The 23,209-nt window shown below is 41.1% G+C and overlaps 3 protein-coding genes across 4 annotated transcripts; all 3 read left to right on the top strand.

Moving 5' to 3' along the window:
- The first annotated feature begins 1,922 nt into the window (after positions 1–1,922).
- LOC117766386 (myeloid-associated differentiation marker homolog) lies at positions 1,923–3,784 on the top strand. Its single transcript, XM_034593368.1, has 2 exons — positions 1,923–2,398; positions 2,772–3,784. Exons 1-2 carry the CDS (start codon positions 2,132–2,134, stop codon positions 3,360–3,362), a joined length of 858 nt encoding a protein of 285 aa, XP_034449259.1. The 5' UTR covers positions 1,923–2,131; the 3' UTR covers positions 3,363–3,784.
- A 1,342-nt stretch (positions 3,785–5,126) lies between these two features.
- On the top strand, positions 5,127–6,323 carry LOC117766387 (myeloid-associated differentiation marker homolog). Its single transcript, XM_034593369.1, has one exon. It carries the CDS (start codon positions 5,226–5,228, stop codon positions 6,078–6,080), a length of 855 nt encoding a protein of 284 aa, XP_034449260.1. The 5' UTR covers positions 5,127–5,225; the 3' UTR covers positions 6,081–6,323.
- A 5,998-nt stretch (positions 6,324–12,321) lies between these two features.
- Positions 12,322–17,591, top strand: LOC117766382 (somatostatin receptor type 5-like). 2 transcript variants are annotated; one of them, XM_034593361.1, is made up of 4 exons: positions 12,322–12,634; positions 14,047–14,775; positions 14,901–15,245; positions 15,491–17,591. In XM_034593361.1, exons 2-4 carry the CDS (start codon positions 14,095–14,097, stop codon positions 15,554–15,556), a joined length of 1,092 nt encoding a protein of 363 aa, XP_034449252.1. In that variant the 5' UTR covers positions 12,322–12,634; positions 14,047–14,094; the 3' UTR covers positions 15,557–17,591. The 2 variants fall into 2 exon arrangements, with proteins under 2 accessions (XP_034449252.1, XP_034449254.1); XM_034593363.1 differs by having other exon boundaries at positions 12,336–12,634; positions 14,021–14,775.
- The last annotated feature ends 5,618 nt before the right edge of the window (positions 17,592–23,209 follow it).

Genomic DNA, 23,209 nt, shown 5'->3' with positions numbered 1-23,209 from the left:
TGTTGACCAGTGTTGGAATATGAGCAATAGAGACAGAGCTCAGAGGGCGAGAGATGTGGGTTTGCTAAGAACAAAGTTTCCCTTGTTGAAAGATTGTGGCGATAGCAGGAGAGGGAGAGCAGGCTGCATCACTTGAGGGAGTTTCACCTTCAGGAAACTGTTCAGGGAATTTACACGCTTTTGAGTGCAAGTTAGTCACACAGGTTCAAACTCACTCGGGCTGGAGACAAGATTCCCAAAACATAGTGAATTTACCAACAAACTAGAGAGCGCACACCCAACAGCCCCCTCTCGAAAACACATTTGAATTCACTAGATTAGGATTTTTATTTACCTATTTCATTCAGTAGATTCTGCGTATTCCTTTCGACAAACAAACAAACAAAACAAGCGCAAACGAAAACTCAAGAAGTGCGGTCGAGAGTGCAAACCTCCATCAAGGCTAGTGCCCTATCTCGCCAAGTCATAGCAGCATTTCCCATAATCTTCTAGTCTGTGGTCGCCCTACATATTCTAATATGTGCTGCCACATTTTCATTATGAACCAAAAGAAACGTTCTCACTTCTCATAATAACAACAGATCTCTAACTTGGTGTTGTTCTCCCTTGCTGCATTGTATCGCTGTGTTTAATTGGCCGCATGCTCGCCTGCACAATGTGCATCATCCACATAGTTTTCACCATCCACGCAGACAGTCGGCCGCCTCTCTGTGTGTACTCACAAGTGACTTGCAGTGGTTTACATTTTGTCAAGCTCATTGAAACACTTTTCACTCGGGACGTTCAGCTCCTTCAAAACATTGGATCACGTACAGGAACTGGAATCAAGCAGAAGTAGTGGAAAAAAAGCAGAAGTGTGTTACAGTAGCTGAAAGGGAAATAAGAAGATAACAGGTTTTGACAAAGTAGCGAATGTTTGTGATTTAACCGAGCAGCATGTGGAGCTCATTGTCTCTCAGTTTTGAACCAGACTACACACTCTCACAACATTAACCCTTGATACTAACTTTATTAACTATTTTAATGTGACAGAAGTTGCACAGTCATTCCTTCTCTCCCAAACACGACTTTCAGTTGTAGTTTCTGAATTCAAATCCAGAGAATGTAGTTGTCTATTTTTTACTGCCACAAGAGGTCAGAATAATTCCAACATTAGACATTATTGTAACCCAGAGAGCAAACACATGCATCCACATCCTTTCATGCAGACAGCTATTTCTTTAGCTCTATTTCTTCTGGATCATTTAATGGCACACAGTGTGATACCAATGAAGAAGTATTTGTATGACCATGGAATTTGAGCATCTTAAGTTGTGTTTCGGTGCACATCACTATGTCTGTCTGCTGTTAGTGTTTCTGTTTCGTAAATGTGATCACTATTTCATACCCATGCAGCCGGAGGGTGAGGTGAGGGGTGTTCAGCTGCAACACGCAACTTCACCACTAGATGTCACTAAATTCTACACACTGAACCTTTAAAGTACCTTAAAGCCAAAACCTTTAGGCTAAATCGTGGATTTTGTTTCTTTTCCATTGTCTCACACCTGCTTTTATTCAGTGAAAGACAAAAATCACCTGATCTCTTTTTTGCGATCACTCCTGTCACTTTCCTCTTTTTACTAATTCCTCTTACACCTCTCGTAACACATTAACAGGTTTCAACAGTTTATGGGTGGGCGAGCAGCTAAGTAAGCAAACACAATGGATGACTAAGAGGGTGAAGCGGGAGACCTGTGTTCTGTGTCATAAGGTGCAGTTTCTGTATAAATATATACATTTGTTGTACAACAGGATTCATTTATTAACTGAGGCTCGTGCAACTGATAAGCAAATGGGGGTAAAGTGCGAACAACTGCACCCTTTCAAAACACTCCATGTAACTCTGTAACACACGTGCATTCATGATATGGTTGGTTGACATTTGAGGAAGAAGGTCTGATAAGGCCGGCGACGAGGGAGCGGCCAGAGCAACCTCCCTCTCCGTGTCCGTCACATTCAGGCAGAACTCACAAGATGAGGAGCTAGGGAGGACGGGTTATTCAAAAATAAGAAAAATATTACATCTGCAAAGACACACTAGTTAAGAGGTGAGAGATTAATTCAGTTAACTGAGCACAGGATTACAGGCACCATGGTTATGCTGGACTTCACAACACTGACGGTGCCCGTGGGCATTGTGAGGATATTCGAGGTGATCCTGACCTGTATCTCCTTCAGCCTGGTGGCGTCGGTAGGCCACAAAACAGACTCCTTCTGGACGTGGTGCATGTTCACCTGGTGCTTCTGCTTCTGTGTCACCATCCTCATAATCTTCCTGGAGTTCACCACCCTCAGCGCAAAGCTGCCCATCTCCTGGGACGACTTCACCACCGCTTTTGCCATGTTGGCTACTCTAATGGTGTGTGCCATCTTCCACTGCTGTTATTTGTCTTTGTCTGTTTTTGGAGAAGTAAATTACTTGACTACAGCCACGGTCACCGGACATTAGTGTCATTAATGATATAGATAAAGCCGGCACTGTAAAAAGAAAAACGTTATTTCGCAGAAATGTACTAAAAAATATTTACCATAAAATAACAGTTGTAATCGCTAAATTAATATTGAAATAATTTAAATAGTTAGTCATTCAATTGCTTAAAATGCTTAAGTGCTGAAAGGTAATACGATATAGATGTCAAACGTATCCATCTTCCATACTTTATTTGGGACTACTGCACAACTACTACCACTACAACTTTGAAGAATGATTCATTTCACACTGTCTCTGTCAGGTGCTGGCAGCTTCCATCATCTACCCCTCCTTCTTCACTTGCCCGACCTGCGGTAAACAAATCGGCGCCACCGTCACTTCCTGTCTGGCCTTCATCTTGTACGCCATCGAGGTCGGGCTGACCCGGGCCAAACCCGGCGAGATCAGCGGATTTCTATCCACGGTGCCGGGCCTCCTCAAGGTTCTTGAGGCCTTTGTGGCCTGCATCATCTTCATCTGCTTGGACTACAACCAGTTCTCCGGGTTTCCCGGACTCCAGTGGTGCGTTGCCGTCTACTCCATCTGCTTCATTTTTGCCATCCTCGTCATCGTGTTCACCATCTGCCGCCTCCTGACGCTCTTCCCTGCGCCGTTTGACAAAGTTCTGACAGCTTGCAATGTGTTAGCGGTGTTGATGTACATGACGGCGGTGGTAATCTGGCCGCTGTACAGCTTCCAGAACAACTCCAGACCCAGCTCCTGCTCAATAAATAGATTGTGTACATGGAATAATTTAGTAGTCATCTCTTTCATGACCTGTGTCAACCTCATTGCTTACATCGTGGATACGGTTTATTCCTTTAGACTCGTGTTCTTCATCAGAAGAACATAGAACAAATGTTCCTCATTTACAAATATTCTCGGTTGTAGTTGTTTACAAACTTCAATCTCAAACATAGAACATGTTTTTGTATAACATATTTCATTTCGCTTTCAGCAGGAGATAATGTAACTAATCTCTTTTCATCAAATCATGATTATTATCTTATTCTAATTAATTTTCCTATTTTGCTACAGAATTTATACTTTTTCCGTGTGTGTTCTCTTCGACTGAATCATTTGAAATATGAATAAAATGTTTCCAGAAGTGTGAGGCTATTGTTAAATGGAGGAATAACCTGTTTAATGATTAAACTGCTCCCTCTCAAAGCATGTTTGTATGGGTGTGTGATGGTTTGCATACCCGGACACACACAGCAGCATAGGTTTCAATCTCCACTCCCAGTTTCCCATAATGGATGACAAGAGAGAGAAAGGGAGGGAGAGAGCTGAAACGATTCGACTGTAAATCAAACTGTCCATACAATAGATAAAAGAAATTATCAGCAACTTTTTTATAAACACAATTATTTACTTCATCTATTTTTCAAGCAAAAAGATTGTAAAAATCTCTTATCACTGATTGAATGTCCTTGGATTTTGAAATGAAACTATTTTAAAGATATTTAATTTAAAACCTGATTTAAAATACATTTTGAAACACTTCATACATTTGAAGAACTTGCCAAGAATTCATTAAATGGAAAAAGTAATTCTCAGACTATAATGAAAATCACTTTTAGTTGCAATCATAGCTGAAGTACATTTATCATGCAGTTTGTTATAGTGTTTTACACCACAAGCCACATGTACACACTCATTCACACTGCGCTACTTTTCTATTACACACTGCCGGCACAGCAGTAAGGAAGAGATTGGAGAAGCCGGGATCGAACTACCAACCATCTGGTTAACGGAGCAGATGTGTGTGTTTCTAATAAAATAAAAAAGTGTAATTGGTTCAGGTTCAAAACCGGAATTACTGATATGAATGATATCAGTGATAAACAATAAATATATGACATACTGTATATTAAATAGGAATAGATAGGAATAAAAGAACCAGAGAAAAAAGGTAAGAAAACACAGAAATGGACCATAATGAAGAAACTGCAAAGCGAAGAACAAATGTTGTAAAATTTGGAATTATTTCTCTCATTTTTCTCAACACATCTATTAGAATGCAAAATGAAATAGAAAATCTTAATTTTAATAATAATAATAATTATTATTTTATTTTATGTCATTATTTGTATTTTTCGGTGTATGGGGATCTTTTGCATTACATCAATTTTGTTTTAACTTGTGTTCATTGTGATCACAAAGCTCAAAATCCACTTCACATAGTCTGGGAAGACAGCTTTCAAAAGTGGTTTGTTAAAGTTAATAAAGGTTCCCTTTCCAACTTTTCACTTTCCACCGGAAGTGTCCTTTAATCTAGAAAAAGGCCTGAAAGCAATCCCTCCTCCAAACGCTGACATTAGTCCTGCCCAGAAACAATAAATCAAGTGAACTCGAGGACAGGATAAGAGCCAGTTTCCTGAATATGTGACCTACACACACCTATTGTTGTAGATTCCTCTGAACTTGGATGAAGATCAGAGTCCAGTGTGTGTGTGTCATGAAGTGAACGTAACACGAAACCACCATCCAATCAGTGACATGAAACAGGGGTCATAAACCACGGAGATAAGCCCAAGATACACCACCACACTCAAGTTTCAGTTTCTAGGAAGAAACCTGCTCGGGCGTTTGCCTACATGGATTTCTACGAAACCAACCCTGCTGCCTTGATGCACTGTGAAGAATAAACTGAATTTAGAAACTAAACAATACTTTTAGCTTTTTATGTGAAAGCGGATCATCCTGTCCAGCCATGGCCCAAGTGGATTTGCGGTCGCTCACCCAGCCTGTGGGCATCTTGCGAACACTGGCAGCCATCCTCGCTTGTATGTCGTTTATCTTGGCAGCAACGGCGGGAAATGAATCATATTCTTACTGGGCATGGTGCATGTTCACGTGGTGCTTCTGCTTCTTCTTCACCCTTCTCATCCTCATCCTGGAGTTCACCACTGTAAGCAAAAAGCTACCTTTCGCCTGGGATGACTTCACCGCTGCCTTTGCAATGCTGGCCAGCCTCATGTTCCTGGCCACCTCCATCATTTACCCCACATTTTTCACCTGCACGACCTGCTACTGTCAGATCGGTGCGTCTGTGGTGTCCTGGGTCTGTTTCGGGGTGTATGCCGGCGAGGTGGTCCTGACACGCCTTCGCCCCTGCGGACAGAACAGCGGGTTTCTCTCCACGTTGTCCGGTATAATGAAGATTATGGAGACCTTCATCGCCTGTCTCATCTACACGTCCCTGGAGAGCAAACAGTACGTGAACTCCCCGCCGCTGCAGTGGTGCGTGGCCGTGTACTCCTTGTGTTTCATCTTTTCCATCATCATAATCCTGCTCACCCTTGGACAAATGACCTCTTTTTTTCCAATCTCATTTGACAAGCTGGTGGTCGTCTTCAATATTTTGGCAGCAGTGATGTACGCGACAGCGATGGTGATCTGGCCGCTGTACAGCCTCCATAGCAATCCGAGACCCGGCAACTGTGGCCACCTTTGTGCCTGGGATAAACTGGTGGTGGTCACCTTCATGACGATCTTCAACTTCATTGTTTACACCCTGGACACTGCCTACTCCATATGCCTTGTGTTCTTTACTAGCAACCAGTAAAGCTGCTGCTCGTCAAATCAAACATCAACTGAAAACAGAAGGTTTCTGAATCATAGTGAAAAGGCCATTTTGTAAACTTTAATAATGTTCTTGTTCTTTGAGAAATGATGCAAATGCTGACTTCAATGATTATTCTGCAAACCCTGTTCATCAAAAATGCAAACTAACTATATTTAAATACCGGCTTACCAATATTTGTACAGTGTTAGTTGGTAAATGATTAAACTGTATCACTGTCATAAAAATAAAAAAATATCCTGGTGGAACTTTGGATCCTGATATGCCGCGTGGTCAAATAGTGAAGGTAATAATACTGAGTGCTCACTTTGGTTTATGACACTGAGTTCGAATTTGTGCTTCTTATCTTTTCATTTGTGGCTTTTGCAAGTTTCTGACTGAAGGAATAATTCAATCTTCCTGGAAATATATATTTTTGCTCACTTGCTGAGAGATAAAATGCCTCTCTCATGTGTGTACCAGAAATATGTAGCTGCAGACAGCAGGATGTCAGCTCAGCACAAGCACAGGGACAGGGGTAAGAAGGCAGCCTGGCTCAGTCCAAAATGAATAAACAAAATCTCTCTAACATTTAACGTTAATCAGCTGACAACATACAAAAATAAGCAAAGCGTTTTTTTCAGTTATTTTATTTGTCATGAAAAACTGGTGTCCACCCCCGTGTTTTAGTCAGAGTACGATCAGTGTACTGCAGATCATGTGACCACAGTCATTGATTTGTTGGTCAATTTTCCTTTTCATGAATATCCTCCCAAATGGTTGCATCCATGCTGACAACAGATAAACAGTGGATGTGGGACATAACCAGTGACAAAGGCAAACAGTGGAGCCAACGAAAGATGAGATAGGAAGAGAAGAGAAGGAACAAGAGAGAGAATAAACAAGGACGGGGAAGTTGATGAAAGAGAGACAAACGGAAAAGGGAGAGCCAGGATAGAGGCAGTATGAGGTTTCCAGATGTTGGAAGGATACGTGGGAAAAGTAAAAAAATCAAATCAACAAGCAGCTCCTGCATTTGGAGCTGGATTTGTGTCAAGGTGTTACGTTTCTTTTTTTCCTACCTGGCTTCTTTTCATGAGTGCAGGGCATCATTTTTTTTTCTTTTTTCTTAACCAATGGGACAATTAAAAGTGCGTCACCCAAGTCTCACCTGTAATCCTGCAGCTATTGTGCCACCCGGTAAACCAATCTGTGTGAGTGAAGAGAATAACTGAAGCGTGGAACCTTTGCTTTTCTTCTCATGTCAGTGCCGTCAGAGAGACAGAGCACATCAGAAGTCTGTCGCACAAGGCAGCAAAGTGCAGGTGGCAGCGTCTGCTCTGACTTGGATTTGCAGCAGGGACAAAAAACATCTTTCTTCCTATGAATCTGGAATAAAAATGTATGTACACTGAAACTGCACAATGTTGGCAGAGGTGTACAACTGCAATTCTAGTTGACTTTAATTCACTATCTCTTTATAAACATGACTATTTAATACCTCTGTATAACCACCGGCTAGTTTTCTAAAAGCTCTCTCAAGCTGGGCCCCGGTTCACTCACAGCACGAGACTAGCCTAGACCTGTCCCTCCAAGCCTCCTGTACACAAAGAGGAGGACCTCTAAAACTTGTGTATAAAAACACAATTTTATACAATATATATAGTAGGGGGTCCCTGCTCCATCTCTCCATCAGTTTGGGGGTCCTTGGTATACAGGGCTCATGTACCACCCTCAGAACCCCCCCACTTTTAAAACCGATGCTCCACCCATGGCTGACTGAGCTAAAACCAAGGACAGAGAGGATTGAGGATATTTCCAGCTATTTCAAGTATGCGATAAAAGCAACAAACCTTCCTTCCTTCATTAATACCAATATTCTGATAATGATGGCTGATTTATACAAAGAAGAAACCTGAATAAAAGACTCTGTGTTGTCTCATCAACAATTAACATCCGATAGATTTTGTCCTTACAAACCAAAAAAGAAAAACAATCCTCTTACTCATTTTAAGAGTCACCTCAGGTTTCTGCGATGAAGAAAAAAAAAAAAAACACTTCATCCTTATTGTCCAAAAATAATGCAGGTTCCCTTTGGGACAATAAGTGACAAGACGCATCGCCTCTCACGTCCCATTAAATCAGGCTCATGGTGAAGAAACTAAATGTGATCTTTGAATTTAATTCCCACTCAGGCCGACCAGGGTAGAATTACCAGAGCACAGTGGCAACATGTCAAAGCTGCTTGAGTCTAAGTTGCATTTTAAATTAAATATCTGATTGTCTGGGCTGAAATCAGCCAGTATTTTTCTCAATCTTTTAATTCCTTTGTGTGTATATCCATGCAATTACACATGTTGCCTATATGTGCATGTAGTAGTGGATGACATGATACATGTCCCTGGAGCCCAAGCAGTTTTTAAACATCCTTGCCTGAGCCCCTAATGGGATCCACTGAGGTGAGTCCAGCAGATGACTATAGCTGTAAAAGGGAAGCGCTGTATGAGTCACTCATGTTCACACCTACTCTGTTTCCTTTTTTATGGTCATTATCTTCCATTAAACTTCTCCTCTAATTAGTGGCCTTTGACTCAACTGTGCAGCAATCACAGGCGCTCAACCCCTTTCTGGACATTGTGAAAATTAATTACCGCCAATTTTTTGGGGCTACTTCAAAAGTGTGACAGGGGGAAAAAATGCACATACCTTGAAAAGCATGTGAAGTCTAATTATAGTGTAGTTTACTGGGTTTTTTAAGAGCTGCATCAAAGTGAATTGATTTGAAAGTGGAACTCTGTATTAGCTGGTGCTGTATTTAATTAATTACAATAATAGAGTTCTAACCTGCTTGTTTGCGATAGGCTGTCTGTTTGGCCTGTGGTGAAGCTGGCTGCAGCTTTCTTTCTGACACTATAAAAAGTGACCTGCAGGAATCAAGCAGAGGAAAATAAAGACAGACTGCAGGCCGCTGTCTGCAGAACCCTGACGCATCGCCACCTCTGCTGCACAAAGATCTGTTCACCTGTTTATTCAACGTTTGGTGAAGCTCGACTCATACGCAGAACCCCAAACTGGACAATCAGTCCAGACAGCTTTAAAGAACTGTGAAACACAGGTCTGCAGTGTCAAACCATCAACCGTCAAGCTACGTCACGTATCCACATTGAAAGAACGTGGCCCAGCTGCGGGGGGGTAAATACAGGCTGTCACTTCCATAAAAAAAGAATGACGCCAAGATGCTTAATGAAGTGTCTTTTTTGGGAAAATCTATTCTTCATTCACCCACATAGTGTCATGTCTTGTCATAATGTCCTAATTATGATGGCCCTGCGTAGAAGTAAAAAAAAGGGGTTTGTGAGTGGGGGTGTAATAACTTTTGAGCCGAATGAAAACGAAAACCTGCAAACACTCAAATGCCTTCAGCAAAGGAATCATTGATGTTTCAGTTATTGTCTCCATATTTTGAGGTTGGAGCCTCGAGTTTGGCATTTTGGCCGGCGACATCTTGGTTTTTTCTAAACTGGAAGTAACCATATTTGGAGGAGCAGGGGGTGGAGCCTGACTGAGAGCTCGGGGACACTCAAAAAGATAACAAAGCCTAAAACGGTGACTTTATGTATTTAAGTAACATATTCAAATTCCATCTAACTTCATCACATAAGTTCAATGTGAAGGGTCACATTTTATTAAGTGTTTTCTATCATGTTGAAAAAAAAACTACATAAATATATACATTAAAAAATACTTTTTATTTAATAAAATCACATGTAATTGAAATACATACACTCAATCATTATGACATTGCTGTCAAACATGGTATCCACAATGCGAACCGTGCTTTAGCGTCTATTTAACAATAAATGGGACCATGGTTTATAAACTGAACATCATGCTGCATTAAGTATAATTAGAAACTAGTGATTGAGGCCATAAACTCAGATGTTTATGACGTTATAAACCAAGTTAGAAGTCATTTTCTCACAGACGGAACACAGGCTTCAGGCACTTCCCCTTTGGCTCCAATATGGACCCAGCGTCTATTTTCATATGCAGTCACTGTTGACTATTAAAACAGCTTCACAACAGACACATTTAGTTTTTTAGAAGTTTATTTCATCCTCTGACCTCAGCCCGTAGTGTGAGCCACAGAATCGCCCCTTTGGACCTCACCTCCATTACCTTCGTCCTTCTTACACCTCCAATCAGCCCCTTAGCGCCACACTCAAGCACACAAACAACTTTCAGTCCCCACACACGACAGCTCCTCTGGGCCACCAAGACTTGCACTTCTGTGCTCAATCAATCCTTGCCGGAATTCTTGACACCGCCTCGACATAATCTCCCTGCACATGCCCACAGAGAGGAAGCTTTATATGGAAAGGCGAGAGCTGCATGAAAACTGCCTGAAGCCGGTGTGACTCATCTGAGCAAGGGAGAGAAAGTTGGGAGAAGGAACTGGGCTGATTCTCTCAGAGATTTTTGAACATTTTGCCGATACAGACGTGAAATTAAATCATATTCAAGAAAACAACTCACGTCCGTATCTAATAAACAACATTTTTACAATTAAAACTATGAACCATGTGACATCATTTAAAGATATAAAGAGCTGAAAACAATAATATCCATGCTTGTGCCACTACTGTGAATGTGTATTGGTGATTACTTTTCATGTGAAAGTGTAAGTAGACTGTCATGCATCATTGATGGCTTGTGCACGCAGTGTGGGAGTACTTAGCTCTATAGATTAGTTCAGATGAGACTAACAATGCAATTAGATCACTGCTGTATAATGTAATAAAGATGAGCTGCTGTATCTGGAAATTTAAAAAGGCAGTTTGGAGACTTTTTGGATTATCAGACAACCTCTTTTCCCCTGTTATTTTTCTGTTGAGAGCCTGTATAGATTTATTTGGCCTTGGTGGAGGTATGGGGTCTGAGTGCTATTCTAGTTTTGACCTTTTAAATGTATGGTTTTTAATTACCCCCACCAAGGCTGTTATGTTTTCATCTGCCTGTCTGTCTGTCTGCCTGTCACCAAGATTGAGCAACACTACAGGACAGATGACAATAAGATTTGGATACAGTGTGGGTCAGGAAAGAACACATTACACATTACATTGTGTGGATCCATTTTTTCACTTTCGTGAACATTTGTCTTTTGCAACACTTTCATGGATCTTGATGAAAAAGAATCAGGCATGTTTAGGGGACTGATATTCACCAGTGTTTGACATTTGCTGCAGATTCTTTGTCTTGACTTCTTCACTTGACCTTTTATTTCAATAATGGCAACTGGCTTTGTTGACCTTCTCAGTTACAAAAAGATTCACAATTATTGACAAATTTCTGTGATATTACAGAAATGTTATTGTGTGCGCCACCTTGAAAATGAGGCCTGGTATTATACGCAGTGTAAGTTAACCACTTTATTATCTTGGCCTCGCACACACATCTGTGTGACTGTGTTTTCACTCACCAGTCTCATAAATATGACCAGTTGTTCTTGTTGGAACCAGTCAAACAGGACCCACATAGTGTGAGACGTCATCAACCTCCCGCTGCCCCTTATCAACCCCTTTGATGCTTGACACTGATGGAAAATGCAGGAATATAGTATGTACTGTTGTGTATACACACACACACACACAGGTACACATGTTGGTGCATGCATTTCACAGACGCACATACATGCACACACAAATCTCTTTTACCTGTTTAACAGATTGGTTTGAAACACATATAACTAAAGCATTTGTGTGTGACAGCCTGTTGTTAACACGGCACTGACCTGGATGGCAACAACGTGGAGCTAATTGCTTAAAAGTCGTCAGCTTTCCCAGACAATTACCATCAAATCCCTCAATCTCATCCTCTCATCCCCATTTTTCCCACTTCATCCTAATTCCTCTCTCTCTCTGACTCAGGTGCCCCCCAGACCACCACTAAGGTGGTTCATTCCCAAGGTTGGATATGGGCATTGCTCTATGTCTCCTCTGTCTATCCTCTTTGTCTCTCACATACAGCAAGGAAAGTTAAAATCAGTATCTTTTTCATGATTGACTGGAAGACTTCAGCTAAAGTCTCTGCTGCACAGGAACAGAAGAGAAAGGAAAAGATGGCTGCAGTGTGCGCTTTTAGGCAGTACAGTGGTTTGGGCTGTGAGGTGAATGGGTGGGACATTCAGAGGCTGCTTGGGTGACGTTCTCCATATAAATACTGGCAGTGCGTGGAGGCACATAAAGACCCTGTGGTTGACTTGCTAGGAGCTGAGGACGGCGTTTCACCATGCAGAGGATTCCCTTCAGAATTGAACTGTGAGGGGTAAATCCTGGAGAATTAAACATACCGTGCCATACATGCGCCGCTGGTGATGGAGATTTAATCGTGCTGTCATCAAGAAAATGCGTCAACATGAAAAGTTAAGTCTGAGCTGGATTCTGAGGTGACAGGAGCGACGCAGTTTGATTTTAACCTCACGCAACGTGTGAATACTTCAGGAGACGCGCATCACAGCAGCGCATAGCGGAGAGGAAAAGGCGCACGGGAGCGCACAGGTAGGTGGCATCCCATCAAAGAATCTCACAGCATTAACGAGGAAAGAAATGTGTTTATCAAATAATATTGAATCTCCTGATGTGTTGGATAAAGATGTGGGCGTGAAATATTTAAAATGTATTTGTCATCATATTTATTTTAGTGTTTTTTTCCCCAACAGAGGATGCGTGGGTCTACGCTTACAGTTGTATGTATTAACCTCACATTTAATGACCCGGGCATTATTTAATTGGTTCCCAGGTCTGTGGGCTATAGCTGTTATCGTTTGTTAGAGAAAAATGTCAAGCCCGATGCAGTTTGAAGGGGACTCGGAGTGTTTGTTTTCCCAACAACACGCTGCGGGCTGCGCGTCACTCCCGTGTTTTGGAGCGCGGTTCAGTGAATTTGCGCGTCACACCGTTTATTTGTACAACACGTTTGCTCAGCCTCGGGTTGCAATGTCTGACACCTGACAGTTATATGATTGTCATGATTATTTCAGGTCGACCACAAGGTGAGGACGTGCGCTGCCCCCCTTCTTAAAACACTTAAGGATTTTTTTTTAAAGTTTGCCTGAAAACGTATATCTTTTTTCATTTTAGCTTGAACTGCAGAAAGTAATTACACTTCAATGAAAAGATCAAATCCCATCCTCAAACTATTTTCCAAACCTGCAGGCCGTCAAATACACGGGTGAATGCTAACCTTTATTTTTATTACAATAAACAAGTAAGGAAATGATTTGGAAAAATCTAAATGGGGGCCAAAGGACACAGATCCAGGCGCACGAAAGTCACCTCGACCAAAGTTGACAATTCATTTGTTGTTGCAAAGTCTTTGTGTTACTCTTCACTTCCTGTTGAATCTTTACGCACAGTGTGGCAAAACTTCTTCTTTCAACAGAAGCTTCTCCGTAGAACTCTGCTCTCAGTCTCCACCACACATGGACCCGACTTGGAAACAAATGATAAGAGTAATTCACAACATTTGAACCCCAGTGAAGAACTTGTCTCCACTTGTATACAGACAGGATTTACAAAGTCATTAACCTTTGCGAAATACGTCTTGTCCCCATGTACATTTGCCTGCACTGCACTCCAGCACTCCGAGGGTTTTGTTCCCTCCGTTTAGGAAATCTAATTCAATGACAGAGAACATATTTGAGACCTGCTCAACTAATGTCTTCTTCTAAAGTGCTACTTCCTATTAAGAGATATTAATGTTGACCCCTTGCCCAGACAGTTCAATGGAACAGTTTTCTTCTCTCCTGGTAAAAATGGCCATCGTGCCAAGAGCGGCCATGTGTCAGTGGGTAGGGTGAAATTCTCTGTCGCAGAAATGTACAGAACAGTAGAGCATCTCTTCAGTTATTGGTTGTTGAAATGTATCCCACATAATAATTGTAGTTTGTATCTGTCTTTTCTCTTGTAAGCTACTTCTTACTGTAATCAAAGCGGACATCAGCACTCCCTCCTTCAACATGGACGGTTTCAACTGGACGTCGACATCTGAGAACGTCACGAGGACCTCCTCCAAGATCTACCCCAACTACACCAACAACAATTCCTCAGAGGCGCCTGCGCCAATGCCCTTCAGCGTGGTCACCGCTGTCATCTACACCATCGTCTTCATCGTGGGTTTTCTGGGTAACACGCTGGTCATCTATGTGGTGGTCCGCTACGCCAAGATGAAAACTGTAACAAACATGTACATCCTCAATTTAGCCTTGGCGGACGAACTCTACATCTTGGGAATTCCCTTCCTTGGCACTAATAGTGTACTTTCCTATTGGCCATACGGGGATTTCTTCTGCAAGGTGTGCATGACTGCTGACGCCATGAGCCAGTTTAGCTCCACCTTTTGCCTAACAGTAATGAGCATTGATCGCTATCTGGCCGTGGTTTATCCTATTCGCAGCTCCAAATGGCGGAAGCCACAGGTGGCCAAGGTATTCAATGGCATGGTGTGGGTTGTGTCCTTCCTGATCGTGCTGCCAGTCACTATTTACTCGGATGTACAGGATAATTTTTACACCTGCAACGTGACCTGGCCTGATCCAAATGATTTGTGGTCCATTGTCTTCATCCTCTACACATCCATCCTGGGCTTCTTTTGTCCACTCTTTGTCATCAGCCTCTGCTACCTGATCATTGTCATCAAGGTAATTGGTCAGATAAACCAGGACTCCTGCTTTTGATTGTGTCAATTGAAAATGTTATATGTTTCCAGCGAGGTTCTGCTCTCATGATCTCACAAAGCCTTTCCAATCCACCATCTGTGTTTCAGGTGAGGTCTGCCGGTGTGCGTGCAGGCCTGACTAAGCGGCGGAGGTCGGAGCGCAAGGTGACGCGTATGGTGGTGATCATCGTGTTGGTGTTTGTTCTTTGCTGGCTGCCCTTCTTTACTGCCAATCTTGTCAACCTGGTTTATATCATCCCTGAGAGCAATTCCACCGTCACAGTCTACTTCTTCCTGGTCATCCTCACCTATGTCAACTCCTGCGCCAATCCAATCCTCTACGGCTTCCTCTCCGACAACTTCAAGCAGAGCTTCCAGAAAGTGCTCTGCTTCTACAAACCAAATGGCGTCAGCACCACGGACCAGATGAGAAGCAGACAGGCCGCACCCAAGGTAAACCACAATGTTTTTTTAAATCAAATAAAATCAATAAAAATATAGAAAATGGAAAAATAGAAAATTAATAAATTGGAAAGTTTAAAGTTTTATATTTCTATACACTGATAGAGGTATCTGAGCATCCAGCTCAACTTATTTCTGATTGGCAGGCATCCAATACTGAACGCTAAGTTGTTCATACTAAAGCTCAACTAAAGTGTGCCCTACAATGTCTGTGTGTGTTTCCTCAGTCTGTCCAGATGGAGGTTGTTGACAGCCTTGACAAGGAGCCTTTCACCTCAACAACAGCAGTGGATGGTCAGTGAACGCTGCGACCCGCCATGTACCGGTGTGGTAACTACCACATGGAGCTCAGACAGTTTACCCCTGGATACTTTATTATTCTGTACGTCCAGTCTTTAATGCTGATCCCTCCTCTCTGACTGGGACATTTCTTAAAAAGGACCAGAGGAGAAACCCTGGAGAGAAAACTTCTTACAGCGTTCATCACTAAGCATTTTTGTTTGTACTCTATGGGCCTGATCTACTAAGATCCCAAATAAAAAGTGCTAAATTGCGTGTGAATTACAACAGATTTCACGTTTTGTTGATGGCCGTTTTGCAGGTGATCTACTAACAATAATTGCATAACAGGTGCAAACATGGTTAATATTTAAATAAGTGTTTTGCGTGTGTTACTGGTTTCCACCATGGACTTTTAAGGAGAGCAGAGTGACCGCAAGCGCAAAGCGAAATTTAATGCCATGGAATTGGAGGTGTTAGTGGAAGAGGCAAACAAACATGTTGTTGAGCTACAGCAAAGTAATATTAACAACGCTGTGCTGATTAGCACCTACCTTTCAAACGTACTAAATATAGACGCAGTCACAATCCCCGCAGTTATTTTCCGGCTTTGTAAATCACATTGCGTGGGCTAAATTAAAGTATTTGCATCTACGCCTCCCAATATTTTGTGCACTCGGGAAGAAATGCCCAATATTGCATATTGATTAAGGCAAACGTACTAAATGGACAGCGCGTGTTATTCTGCACCGTTAGTAGATCAGCTTGCATGTTTTTTTGCGGGTGAAATCAAGGTTTGCACACGTTTTTCCACGTGCAAACCTTTAGTAGATCAGGCCCTATGTGTTTGTATTGTTACTATATTGACTGCATTGTAGGCCTCAAAGTTTCTGTATTGATGTATGCTCTCAAAAGTCATGAAATCCTGTACATTCTCAAAAAGCTTTAGGTATAACCAGACTTTTATTGTGAAACAGGCATTCATTCATTTTTGTATTTGATCATACTTTAGTGAGAGTTCCTGTTGTCTGATCTGCTTTGATTGGAGAATGTACAGTATTTCATTTGACCTCCTACAGCCAGAGAGATAACTGTTCTGCAGGTTATTGTAAAGCTGGTTGAAATGTATTGATTGTCATAACAAATGTTTTTTTGCTGGTTGTGTCTGTTGGTAATATCTCCTGCTCCCTCACATTGCTGACCGCTGTCATTGGCGGAGTGATCGTTTTCCATCCTCTGCAACATGTCATGTCCTCACTCACCGTTTATCTGGGCCTGACTGGACTGTTGAGGCTGACATTTGATGCCCACATCATTGGGAATGTGCTGGACAACACTGTTGCGTCTCCATTGTTGTAACTTGAGCCAAGAAAAGACCAGGTCCACAATGTTTATGGTAAATTTGAGGTCATTCGAAAAGCTGGAAATAGGGATACGAGGTATTTCTGTTTGAAACACTGTGTATTTTAAAATGATAATTTTGAACAGACTGCGGATTCATGATGCTCTTACATAACTAAAAATGTTAACATAGTTATGTGATTATGATCTTTTATTGTGCATCCATCTCGTATTGTTGCTGTGATTTATGAACATTATGTCAGGTTTATGTTTCAGATTGAGCCACTTTATCAATATTTCCAGTTGAAACAGAACGTTGGCAGCTTTACACTTGAATGTCGTTGTCTCTGTCTTGTTTTTCAGATTTTTAGCTAATGTCTTAGTTTGATTTTGCAGTAAATGTTTTATGCAACATTCATCAGACGGAGGAAGAAGATGAAGAAGTGTATTTTTTTTCCCAATGAGCAGGCAACTGGTAAAAATGTGGATTTATTTCGTGTTATGACTCTAGGACTTAGACTTACCACCGAAATAAAACATTTACAATCAGAAAATCTGTTGCGAGCACAGAATAGAGAGACAGTTTCCAGTTTCCATGTGAGCTAACTTTTATTCGTTGTTGGTGGTGGGGTTTTGTTTGTTTGTTTGTTTTCCCCCAGAATAATGATCTAGCAATGTTAATAAATGTAACAGTGTCATTAAACAGTTTATATTGTGCATGTTGTCCAAAGTATAGTAAATATACGTACACACCTTGTTTTAAATTGGTTCCCATCTTTAAGTTTGCTGTTCAGACAGATTTGGAATACAAATATTATAATAAAAATGGTAAATAAAACAAATGTGTTGTTTATTTTAATTGGAAATTTAAAACCTCTTTATCAAAATTGCTTATTCAGCATCCTCAAAGCTTTAGATACTTTGAACTTGTTAAAATGCCTAAAAATGGGGTAAATATTTGTCCATAGACCTTCCACCATTGCTGGCTCTTGTTTCCATTTCTCTCATTCTGATATCACATACAGTATAAATGAAACAGCTATGCAAATCTATTCATAATATACTCCTCTTACTGCTTTATCATTATCTGGAAACAAATACATCCTAAAGGGAAATTCTGGGAGAGATTCAAGGAAACAAGGGGTTTTGCAAACCAACGTGTTGTGTGCAAACCTGAAGCCTCCAAATAAACTTCATTTTTACGTAAGTCTTTTCAAAGAACTGCCTGTTCAAGTGCAGAAAGCAGACGCCTGTGTGAGAGACTGCATAGATATCCGCATCCTCAGCCAATGTAACCTTTGTCATTGAGGGTCAAGGAACATGTATAACCATAGTATTTATAAATTGGTCACACATAACACTGTGTTGTCATCACATGGAGAGGTAAGAAAGGTTCGCATGACAGAAAGCCAGCACTAATTTCAGACAGGCTTTTTTTCCCCCTGTGGCCAAGGTTCCCTGTGGCCAAAGTGTCTGAAGCAGCCATAATGAATTTAGGTCAAATGCACATTTTGAGACATATTGTGCAGTTATGTGTTGCAGTCACTAAACCGGTAAGAGGACAGATTCCATTGTTGTTTAGATGGAAATATGTTATGTCACATAGATAATTGACTGGATGTGATTCAATAAATCTAAGGTTGTAATTGAGGTTTTTCATTTTCTGCTGCTCTAATCTCTCTGTTCCTCAGAAACTCAGCTGTGTGTCTTCTCCTTGTTCTCCCTCCATCACCCATTCTGTGTTTTCCCTCTCAGCCCTTATTCCACGTGTATTTACAGACAACCTGTTTCCATGGCAGGCTGTGGGGGTAGAAACACACTCTGGGTCTTCTGTGGCCTCTGGTTACCACTGTGTTAGTGGTCATTCTGCTTTTGCTCCATGTGTCTCGATGTCAAGTGAAATAACTGGTATTTTAAATCAATTCATGCAATGCACTGGCTGTGTTCTGGCCTCAGTATCACCTCCAGGAAATCACTCTGACTTGTTTGAAGTGGCAGATAATATTGAGTGTAAGAGAGACATGAGACATAATGATAAATAATAATAACACTTTATGTAAACAAGGTTACAAAGTGCTTTACAAAATACACGGGAATAAAACAAAAGAGAGCAAAACAACACAAAACAAAAAATAAGAAACATGACTAAAAGACATAATAATAACAATCATAATAATATTATGAAGAAGAAGAAGAAGAAGAAGACAAAGACAAAGACAAAGATAAGAAACATATCTAAGAGAAAATATTAAAAAACAAACTGCATCCGTTAAAACAGTTAAAAATCTGGTATTAAAAGAATTTCTTAAAATTAAGCAATGATTTTACAGCAGGTAAATAGTTCTAGAGCCGCGGCTTATAGTCACTTAAAGTTATAAGTGAGACACAAGGAAAGTCATAACACCTGTAACACACTATCGGTTATTCTGCATTTTCCCGAAGTGTCCCTGGGAAAGATACTAAACTCTAAATTGTTACTGAACGCTGTGCTGGCATTGGTTAGTGATGTGTGATAGAGAAAGTGCTGCACACAAACAAGCTGTATGAATGTTTGTGTGATTGGCTTGAGTGGTGAAACTGTTCTTTGAGTGGTGAGACTAGAAAAGCGCGACATAAACACAAACCATTTACATGAACTGAGAAAATGGGTTTGTCCCAAAATATATACGACTGGTGGAGTGTGTGACCCACAAGTTGTGTTTGTTGACACTGGGAATTCAGTGAGATCGAGGTGAGGTCAGCGAGACACACAAGCGGAGCAGAGAGAGGATTATAATCTCTCACCAAATAAACCACGTGTCATTTAGCGAGGTGGTGAAGAAAGGAATTCAAGCATTTATTTTGGTGGCGCTAAACTGACCTGCAGAGCTTTGTCTACGATTTGTCATCAGCCTGCTGCGGACGCTGTGTGTGTCCTGTGTGTTTGCTGACTTATGGAATCGTTCAGCTGAAGCTTTGACAGCTTCAACAAAGTCTTAACTTGGATTTTCTCCTGGGGATTCCCCCCCTGATGGCAGCCGCCGTCTTCTTAAATATAAACACAGAGAAACTGAGACCAACACCTTCGCTGTTAATCAAGCAGTGTCAGTGGGTGGCAGAGCAACATGCTGACAAACGACCGACAACCCCCCCGCCATCACTTTCCCAAAGCAGCAAAAGGTCATAGTATCATCAACATCTGCAGGCATTCGTAACCTCGCGGGTTAAAGCGTTGTACTCAATCAGAGGCAGCAGTTCATCTACGCTGCTGAATACAATCTGCGCTGTACTGCTGAAAATGATCCTTCCCGTCTCCACCTGCCTGAAAACTGATGTACGAAATGGAAAAGTCATCAAGATGAGACCATTTATCAGCGAGTGGGTGAAAATAAATCACGACACCAGAGCAGACAAACACTGATCTGCTTGTGTGTGTGTTCCCCAGAGGAGCTAATAGAGGAAATGATGCTCTGGACCAGTGGAGCCAGTGACTGTGGACAGGAAGCTCTGTGGGATGCCACAATGATAATAAATGGTATCAAATAATAAAGACATGCTGTTGGATCTAACTGGATTTGCACTGGCCCTTTTGGTAAGATGGACATAACCTGTAAGCTGCATCTATTGTGGGGCAAATTTCAATGTATTTTGTCATCGACTGCCACAAAATAAACCATTTATATTAGCATACATTGCAACAAAGAGGGAATCTAACAATGCTTTAGATTACAGCCTGCATGTAGTTACCCTGAAAGAATGAATGTGCACAGAGCTGTAAAAGGTCCAGATGGAGGAGTTGTATGGTCCAACACTACACACCGGGAGAAAACCTAAAACATGTGATTTACATCCGAGACACAAAGGGCACATCTAGGACGGATGAACTCTGCCCGATGATGGCAGGTGTAGCTTTAAGGTAAAAAACAACTTAAGTGTTTAAAAGTTGGTGTGGCCGTGAAAACACACAGTACATTTTAACAGCCCCCATCAAAATTATAAAGAAATAATTTGTTCGGGGATGTTTGGGCTGATTTTCAAGTTAGCAACTGTGAGCTCACATCCATTCTGTGCAGGCCACAAGACGGCTGGGAGAGCAGCATCATTGCCTGAAGTGGCTCACATCCGTGAAACATCCAGATTCTTTCTCAGTGGGTAATAATCCATACCCTGTTACAATAGAATAGGGATCTAGTAGATAACAAATAACTACAACATAACCCCTAATATTCCATCACTTCACATCTTGTTCCCCCAGTACCTACATATAAGTATTTGTATACTTCACCGGTGCTGTGTTAACAGTAGATTTGCTGAGCTTGTTTTGCTTGTTTCAGTGTCTGCCAGGTAACGAAAGGTGATGAGCTCCGTAAACACCTCATGTTCGTCTCCGTATCACAAACAAGACAGTTTTCTTCCAAAGGGTTTTATTCACATTGAGACAGGCAACACATGGATTCTCATTCTGTTGTGTAACTGAAGCTCAACATCATTATATACATTACTGAGCAGAGTCAAATCCACAAAGTAATTATGTTACATTTGAACTTCCTTAAAGTCATTAATATTGTATTCATGTCTGTTACTACTAACAGCAAGATATGAAAGCTCACCATGGATTTTCGACTAAATTGGTTCATGTGGTGAAATTCCTAAATGCACATCATCTTTAAAACTGCACTGCTGACCTCTTGTGGTCCACGTCAGCACTTTCTGAGTTTCTCATCCACGGACTTTTAAAGATGTTCGACATGGCCACTCCCCTTAAGAGACCCTGAAAAAAGTGAACAGACAGTGAAAACTGTTTATTAGTGATAACTTAGAATGAGCAAAGCATAAGAGGAAACAATCCTTTGTTCCACACAAAGGATAAAAGCAGCAAAATAAAATAAAATAAGGATGATTGTTGGACGCCGGCCTTCCAGCAGGGAGACACATCATACCAGCTTGTCTGGACACCGACTGAAACAGACGACACAATTATAAACCTCCTGAGGACACTGATCAAATTCAGGTAGTTATCTAAAAAGGTGACTGAGTCAATAAGTATATATTGATACCACAAGGTGGATTGTTGTTGGAACGGATGAATGAATGGATGGATGTTGAATAAATGGATGATGTCTGGATAATAAACAACAGATTAACCCATGACCATGTGTGTCATTACAAAAATAAAACGAAGAAATATACCTAACATTACTCATGCATCTATTAAGACAACAAATGCACCAGAAACTAATTCATTTCATGCATCGACAAACACTAGGGGCTAATGGACATCAAAAACATAAGTAAGTTAGGGTGCAGAATACATAATCATAATAAAAAGAATAGAAAATTAATTCTCAAACAATTGACACAATCAAACTACTTACTGGTGCATGGCCACATGGATTTGGCTGGACACACCCAGGCCTTAAATAACTTCCCCCTTCAAAACACCTCCCCTTGCACAGAAAGGTTAATCGCTCCTCCTGACCTCAGCTTCACTCTCGTTTGAGATTCTTTAAAGGTTCAGTGTGTAAATTTAGTGACATCTAGTGGTGAAGTTGCATGTTGCAGCTGAATAGCCCTCACCTCACCCTCCCCTTCCAATCATGAAGGAGAATTTGTGGAAGCCTTCAGTTGTTATAAAAACTCAAAAGGTGTTTAGTTTGTCCTGTTTGGGCTACTGTAAAAAACATGGCAGCCTCCTTAGAGAGGACCCGCTCCCGATGTAAATATAAAGTATTTAAATATAAAGGGCCCATTCGAGGGTAAAGAAAACAACAATTCTTACGATTGAGGTGATTACACACTATGATCATCTTGTGATCCACAAAAATAAACACTTTGAACTTTCCATCTAATGTCAGCTGATAAAAACATATCTGAAGTAACTAATTCATAGTTCTACTCCCTGGGAAAGTCAAATTACTTCGATTTATTTATTATTATATATATTTAACTTTACTCTTAAATCTTCATATTCATTTTTGGACTTATGAGTCTCTCTTGTTTTAAACATATATACACACATTCAGCTTACAGTTCTACTGTATAGAACAGGGACACTTATGCACTCTTCTGACATTAATTTATAAGACTTAAAACTTCATAAAATACTTACAGTTGGAAAATACGGTTTGGTCATTTACTTATACATTTTGCAAGGTTCATGGTAACTGTGGTGCCATCATCATTTTATACAAGGACTTTCTTCACTTACCAGTCTCCCACCACCCGGGGACACTGTTGCATCATTCTGAATCTTCCCTCTCTGCCCTGAACACTGCAGCTCCCCCTGAGAAACCAACAGGTAGCCTGGCTGCAGGTAGATGGTGCTGTTGGTGCACCGGGGCGCCAACTCCAGTAGG

This window comes from Hippoglossus hippoglossus, chromosome 8 (genome assembly GCF_009819705.1).
Source record: "Hippoglossus hippoglossus isolate fHipHip1 chromosome 8, fHipHip1.pri, whole genome shotgun sequence".
In the NCBI taxonomy this organism is placed as follows: domain Eukaryota; kingdom Metazoa; phylum Chordata; class Actinopteri; order Pleuronectiformes; family Pleuronectidae; genus Hippoglossus; species Hippoglossus hippoglossus.
Note: the sequence above shows the minus strand (reverse complement) of the source record. Positions and strands in the feature narration are given on the sequence as shown.